The sequence below is a fragment of the Sardina pilchardus genome, chromosome 24 (genome assembly GCF_963854185.1).
Source record: "Sardina pilchardus chromosome 24, fSarPil1.1, whole genome shotgun sequence".
NCBI lineage: Eukaryota > Metazoa > Chordata > Actinopteri > Clupeiformes > Clupeidae > Sardina > Sardina pilchardus.
The window spans coordinates 26,334,632-26,342,131 of NC_085017.1; the positions used below are offsets into that span (position 1 = coordinate 26,334,632).

At 49.4% G+C, this 7,500-nt stretch overlaps 1 protein-coding gene across 15 annotated transcripts in view; it reads left to right on the forward strand.

The window, feature by feature from the left end:
* Positions 1-7,500, forward strand: part of macf1a (microtubule actin crosslinking factor 1a) — a 198,338-nt gene that overhangs the window by 175,485 nt on the left and 15,353 nt on the right. For all 15 annotated transcript variants that reach the window (XM_062530273.1, XM_062530276.1, XM_062530275.1 and 12 more), the window contains 12 exons: positions 1-43; positions 212-313; positions 567-740; positions 1,090-1,245; positions 2,015-2,212; positions 2,903-3,031; positions 3,411-3,593; positions 4,239-4,394; positions 5,032-5,238; positions 5,896-6,015; positions 6,345-6,514; positions 6,925-7,084. The exon at positions 1-43 is cut by the window's left edge and continues 59 nt beyond it. In XM_062530273.1, coding sequence (XP_062386257.1) covers positions 1-43; positions 212-313; positions 567-740; positions 1,090-1,245; positions 2,015-2,212; positions 2,903-3,031; positions 3,411-3,593; positions 4,239-4,394; positions 5,032-5,238; positions 5,896-6,015; positions 6,345-6,514; positions 6,925-7,084 — 1,798 coding nt within the window. The remainder of the gene's footprint in view (positions 44-211; positions 314-566; positions 741-1,089; positions 1,246-2,014; positions 2,213-2,902; positions 3,032-3,410; positions 3,594-4,238; positions 4,395-5,031; positions 5,239-5,895; positions 6,016-6,344; positions 6,515-6,924; positions 7,085-7,500) is intronic.

Here is a 7,500-nt window from a genome sequence, read left to right on the forward strand (position 1 = left end):
CGAGGCGATGACCGCTTCGGTGCAGTACCAGGATGCCTTGCAGGTCAGTGTCCCAGCACACACACACACACACACGCATGGCTTCCTCCATCTGGCTGGCCCCGTGAACAACGGCCACATGTGAAGCGTACTGATGCGTTCTCCTCGCTGTTGTGTGTGTGTGTGTGTGTGTGTGTGTGTGTGTGTGTGTGTGTGTTGTGTGTTTCTGCAGGGCATGTTTGACTATCTGGACAACGCCGTGATCAAGCTGTGCGATATGCCTCCGGTGGGGACCGACCTGAGTACCGTCAAACAGCAGATAGAGGAGCTCAAGGTGAAGCCTCCTACCAAACCAGACTCTCTTCTCTCTTTCCCCTCAGACACTGTGTTCTCTCTATTATATCCCTTCCTCTGTCACTCTCTTTCTGTTCTTCCCCCTTGTCTGTTTCTCAGGCATATCTTCTGTCCTTTGATCTTTCCTCCCGTTCTTATCTTATCTTATCTTGTATCTGATATTGTTTTAGTCCTTTACCTCTCGTGAGTTGACGCAGCTAAAAAATGATCCCTTCCTTATCTTCCCCTATCAGCAATACAAAGTGGAGGTGTATCAGCAGCAGATCGACATGGAGAAGCTCTGCCACCAGGGGGAGCTGTTGCTCAAGAAAGTGACCGACCAGACCGACAAAGACATGATCCAGGAGCCGCTGACTGAACTGCGCCACCTGTGGGACAACCTGGGCGATAAGATCACGTTCAGACAGGTGGGAACACGCACCAGAAATTCATCTCAGCAGAAGAAAAAAAATCTAGCATACACATCATTAGCTTGATTCTGCGAGTACAAATCAAACAAAAAAAGTACCGTAATAAATAACAGTTGTCAAACTCATCAAGCCGTTATGCAAAACTGTATCAACACTGCATATGTGATTGCCAGCACTGATCGCTGTGTAGGTTAGCATTGTCCCATGAGAGGTGCTGGGTTATCAGTTGAGCGATGATTCTTTTCTCTTCAGCACGTGTCCAAGGCGCCGCTGTTGGGGCCTCACGCTGCGCTGCGTTGTGCTGGTTAATTTCATCAGTGTGCTCATTATTCTCCCTGTTGTTCAGCACAAGCTGGAGGGCGCCCTGCTGGCCCTGGGTCAGTTCCAGCACGCGCTCGCGGAGCTGCAGGCCTGGCTGAGCCACACTCACGCCACGCTGGACACCCAGAGGCCCATTGGCTCCGACCCCAAAGCCATCGAGATCGAGCTGGCCAAGCACCATGTAAGCAGCTTTCTGCCTGTCTGTCTCTTCTCTCTCTCTCTCTCTCTCTCTCTCTCTCTCTCTCTCTCTCTCTCTCTCTCTCTCTCTTTCTCTCACTCTCACACTCTCTCTCTCACTCTCTCTCTGTCCCTCTTTCACTCTCTCTCTCTCTCTCTCTCTCTCTCTTTCTCTCACTCTCACACTCTCTCTCTCTCACTCTCTCTCTGTCCCTCTTTCACTCTCTCTCTCTCTCTCTCTCGCGCTCAAACTCTTATCTGTCAGCTTTTCTGTCTGTCTGTGTGTTTTTCTCTGTCGGGCGTCTCTGCTGTCTGGATGCCCGTCTTGCTTCTCATGAGAACAGCTGTCATTTTAGATAATAATTCTCATCTCTCACTGATCTCCATTTCCCTCTCTGGCTCTTTTCCCTCTCTCTCACACAACATCCATCCTCTCGCTCACACACATATACACACAAATACACACACACACACATACACACACACACACACACACACACACTTGTACACACACATGCACACATATACACATACACGCACGCACACACACACACACACACACACACACACACACACACACACACACACACACACACACACACACACACACACACACATATACTGTACACACACATGCACACATATGCACACACACACACATACACACACACACACACACACACACACACATACACACACACACACACTCTCTCTCTCTCTCTCTCTCTCTCTCTCCCCCTCCCCCCCCCTCCTCGCCCCCCCCCCCCCGTCAGGTCTTGAGAAACGACGTGCTGTCGCATCGCTCCACGGTGGAGACGGTGCACGGGGCGGGCGCGGAGCTGCTGGAGTCCAGCCCCGGGGACGAGGCCAGCCACCTGAGAGACCAGCTGGACGAGCTCAACGCCAGCTGGGCACGGCTGCTCACCAAGGCCGAGGAGCGGCAGAAACTTCTGGAGGCGGCGCTGCATCAGGTACATACGCAGAGAGTGCCAAACTCGGGCAGAGAGAGAGAGAGGGATAGAGAGGCTGAGAGAGAGAGAGAGAGAGAGAGGGGGGGATAGAGGGGCTGAGAGAGAGAGAGAGAGAGGAAGAGAGGGATGTAGGAGCTGAGAGAGAAAGAGAGAGAGAGTGAAAAGGAAACTTCTGGAGGCGGCGCTGCATCAGGTATGCTGTGAGCGCCAAACTCGGGCAGAGAGAGAGAGGGGGGGATAGAGAGGCTGAGAGAGAGAGAGAGAGAGAGAGAGAGAGAGAGAGAGAGGGATAGAGGAGCTGAGAGAAGAAGAGAGGGATAGTGGGATAGATGACCTGAGATAGAGAAAGACAGGGATAGAGGAGCTGAGAGAGATAGAGGTATATAGGGATAGAAGAGCAGAGAGAGAGAGTGAAAAAGGAGAGATAGAGAAAGAAACGGACAGATTGATGAGGAAGGAGAGCAGAAGAGAAGGAGTGGGGAAAGATGAGTTGCAGGAGGGAGAATTGTCTTGGGACTCTGCTGTTTCCTAGCATTTGCAAGAGGTAGTTGATTTATGACAACATTATTGACTGTAACCGTGATTAATGCCAAAACGATCTCCCTGTACCCCTCTCCCCCTCTCCTCCACTCCTCCACTCCTCCACTCTTCCTCTCCTCCTCTCCTTCACTCCTCCCTTTCCACTCCAAGGCGGAGGGTTTCCATGGTGAGCTGGAGGAGTTTCTGCAGTGGCTGCGGCGGACTGAAAGCCAGCTGTCTGCTGCCAAACCGACTGGAGGCCTTCCTGAGACGGCCCGCGAGCAGCTACAACAACACATGGTACACACACACACACACACACACACACAGATTTATATTTAGATAAAAACATAATGAGGGCACAAACTGACCGAACATCTCCATAAGTCCATATTCATACACACACTCACATGCACCATCCCACAGCACATATACAGAGACCAAAACAGCAGGAAGTGGCCTATGTAAACATGTACAGTACATACACACAAATGCTACTGCACCTTGAATGCTCCCTGTAAATCGTTTTGGATTAAAGTGTCAGTTAAGTAACTAGAATAGATAAATGACTATTATGATAGTGACTATGGTGACTATGGGGTATAAACGAATAATTGGACTCTGCAGTCATAACCCCAAGCACAGCGCTGACTCTCCGTCTGATGCGTTGCACATGCAGGAGCTGCAGGAGCAGCTGACCCAGCGGGGCGAGATGTACCACCGGCTCCTGGACCAGGGCGAGTCCATGCTGCTGGCCCGCGGCGGGGACGAGGGCGGGCCGGGCGTCACCCAGACCCAGCAGAACCTGGCCGTGCTGCAGAACAAGTGGGCCAGCCTCAACACCAAGATGGACGACCGAAGGGTACGGTCATTTTCCCCGCATACAAGCCGCATTGTGTATAAGCCGCAGGACAGTGTTTTACGCAAGTTAAAAGAAACAAAACCATATTAACGCCATATTAACTGCCCCCCCTGTATTAACCTCAATAGCAGAAGAAATTTTGCAAAATCAATGTATAAGCAGCGGCTAATAGTCTGGAAATTACGGTAAGCGGGCGTTAGAAACAAAATAATAAAAAAAACCGCCGCCCTTGAACACGGCCCTGTCTCCTCCTGGCGGTGGGGAGAGACGGCAGGTCTAAACAGGAGAGTCAGGTTCATGTCAGCAAGTGCTGCTAACCATCTGGATGCGCTCAGCAGCAGAGTCGCAGAGGGGTTTGCCCCAAAACGTCTGAGTTCAGCAAAAACGCATGACAGGCCGTTTAGCTTCTGAATCGTTTTTAAACTGATGCCGTTTACTCCTCGGAGACTCTCCTCCGTGACTGACCTCTGTTTTCTCTCTCTCTCTCTCTCTCTTTCTCTCTCTCTCTTTCTCTCTCTCTTTCTCCCTCTCTTTCTCTCTCTCTCTCTCTTTCGCTCTCTTTCTCTCTCTCTCTCTCTCTCTCTCTCTCTCTCTCTCTCTCTCTCTCTTTCTCTCCCTCTCTCTCTCTCTCTCTCTCTCACTCAGGCTAAACTGGACGAGGCGGTCTCCCTGGCCACAGGCTTCCAGTCGTCCCTGCAGGACACCATCAACTGGCTGACCCAAGCAGAACAGACCCTGAACATGGCCCAGCCCCCCAGCCTCATCCTGGACACCGTGCTCTTCCAGATCGATGAGCACAAGGTGGGCAAAACCGCAGGGGAAATATAAAGAGACGGAGAACGCCAGACAAGGGCTCTCCGATGAGCGTATGATGAGTAGCCGATAATTATTGAAGGCGAAGTCAGATTAAGACATTTGAGACGGCCTAATGAAGTACTGACCCTGTCCACTCCTTCATCTATTTAACCGGGCCTCTGTCTCCCTTCTTTTCATGGATGAATGAGAATATTTAATATATACAGTATATTCATGGTTGTGGTTATGGTTATGGCTATTTGGCAGACGTCTTTGTCCAAAGTGACATTAATATGTCGCTTAAAATGAATATGTTGAGTATACTTTATGTCTTCATTCTTCATATTGTATTTCACCTTTATCATACTTTAATACTTTGTGCCTACTTTTTTGTAGTTACACCTTTAAAAATGCTAACTTAAACACACAAGCAATTTCAAAACACTGGTTGAAAAAATAAACGTTCAAACACCTATTTCAGCTATTCAGCCAAGGACTAAATTGTACCTAGACCTAGGCCCCTATGTATTTCATAAAAGGTTATGTGGTTAATTTCACCAACTCACTGCTAATATTGTATATGTGTATAAGTATATGTATGTATGTTAACCCTGATGTCTCTGTGTCCCTGTCCTCCTCTCAGGTGTTTGTGAATGAGGTGAACACCCACCGCGAGCAGGTTCTGGCCCTGGAGAAAGCCGGCTCTCAGCTTCGTTTCGCCAGCCTGAAGCAGGACGTGGTTCTGATCAAGAACCTCCTCCTGAGCGTGCAGGCGCGCTGGGACAAGCTGGTGCAGCGCTCGCTGGACCGGGGCCGCCACCTGGACGAGGCCCGCAAGAGGGCCAAGCAGGTAAGGGAGTGGACACACCTGAGAGGCGGACATCCCGGGTTCAGAAAGTAAAAGTCCTGCCAAGTATTTGATCCGACCATTTAGTGAACGATCTCATCCTAATAAGAAGAATATATGGCATGACTTTTACTCTCTGGAACTAGGAATGTCTGCCTCTGGGCACACCTTACAGTAGGTGGTGACATAGCATGGGGCTGATGGAGAAATGTTTGTCGAGATGTTTGTCGTCGTTGCTCACTGACGGTTTCCCGAAAAACAGTTTCAGTTAACGACTAAAATAATTACGTTTCGGTCTTGGCAAGAAAAGCTGGTGTTTATGTGTGTGGTCACTAAAGTTTATTCTGCGGTAGTAGCTGATTAAATCACATTGACAGGGCCGTATAAGCTATATTAATCTTGGTCACAGAAAGAAGATGAATCAGTGTGTGAGGTTGAGAGTGGTGCGGCTCTTGAAGTCGGAGAAGGCTATTTTTGTAACTACAAAGCACACATAGTCCATTGTTTAGTGGAAAGAACAATGTAATGAAATGAGGTTAAATGCAGAAGAGACGTTCTAAAATAAACAGTGCGTCTGTGGTAATGGTGGTGATGGGCTGATTTTTGTGTGTGTGTGTGTGTGTGTGTGTGTGTGTGTGTGTGTGCGCGTGCGCTGCTCAGTTCCATGAGGCCTGGAGGAAGCTGTCGGACTGGCTGGAGGAGGCCGAGAGCAGGCTGGACTCTGAGCTGGAGATCTCCAACGAGCCGGACAAAATCAAAGTGCAGCTGGCCAAGCACAAGGTAGAGTGGGCCACAGATCTTAGAGAGCATCTCTCTCACTCCATCACACAGTCCTTTCCTCTCACTCTCACTCTATCTCTCTTTTTGTCTATCATTTGGTCTATGCTTCTCAATGTTGTGTACTTCCTGTGATGAAACTAAATCATACTCTCACGCTCACTCTATCTCTCTTTTTGTGTATCATTTGTTCTCAATGCTCTAATGTTTCCTGTAATGAAATTGAATTATTCAGTCGTCACTTTATAATATAATATATAATATAATACCTTCTAAAGGGAACCTTCCCAGCATGTCTCACCCCCCCGTCCTTTGCTTGTGTAACTCCACAGGAGTTCCAGAAGGCTCTGGGCTCCAAGCAGCCGGTGTACGACACCACGGTGCGCTCGGGCAGGGCCATGCGTGACAAGGCCTCCCTGGCCGACGACACCCAGAAGCTGGAGCACCTGCTCGGGGAGGTGCGGGACAAGTGGGACACCGTGTGTGGCAAGAGTGTGGAGAGGTGAGCACGGGCAGGGACACGGCACGGTGGCACACGGCCAGCCCCCCCCTCCCCCCCCCCCCCAACCCCCCTCCCCCCCCCAGGGGGTCAGTCGGCTAGCGTGTCTGTGTGAACGATGATATGACACTATGAGGACGGGACACTCCCAGCGAAAGATGCCTTCTAGTGCTGTGATAGGAAAATGAAATGACTAATGCGCCATGATTCTTCTAGTTAGAGTTGATGTCTAATGAGCAAGCTGTGGTTATGGAGGCTCCCTCACTGTGATTGTGTTATGACTGGCCGCAATAGATAATGTAATATTGTGTGTAATGAAAAAGGCTCGCGGTGGGCAAGGGGGGGGGGGTTAGATTAGATCGCCCTCAATCACTTCAAATCCATTTCTCTGTCTCGTTTCTGCCGCCGGTTAGGCAGCACAAGCTGGAGGAGGCGCTGCTGTTCTCGGGTCAGTTTGCGGAGGCCCTGCAGGCGCTAGTGGACTGGCTCTACCGGGTGGAGCCGCAGCTCGGCGAGGACCTGTTCGTGCACGGAGACCTGGACCTGGTCACCAATCTCATGGACTCACACAAGGTGCGTGAGAAAGTGATCAGACAAAAAAATAAAGTCCCAGTAGATGTGCTGGGTTTTGTTAAAGAGTCGATGTAGACAAAAGAGTTTTTCTAATTGGAACATAAATTGAAACGGTAAATAAAATGCCCAATGTCAGATACACACAAAGGGCCTAAAATTATATGTGAGCAATTGTGTCCTGTCAAGACCAATACAGTCATTTCCCGTGTATTAGCCATGTTGTGTATAAGCAAACATAACAAACAAAACCATATTAATACCGTATTAACTGTCTCTGTGTAAGTAACCTCACACAGCTGAAGAAATGTAGCAAAATCAATGTATAAGCCGCGGCTAATAGTTGGGAAAAATGACGGTAGTAGTAGTCAGTAGTGGATTAGCACGGTTAAAAGGTGTGTGCTTTTTTAGAAGAGAGA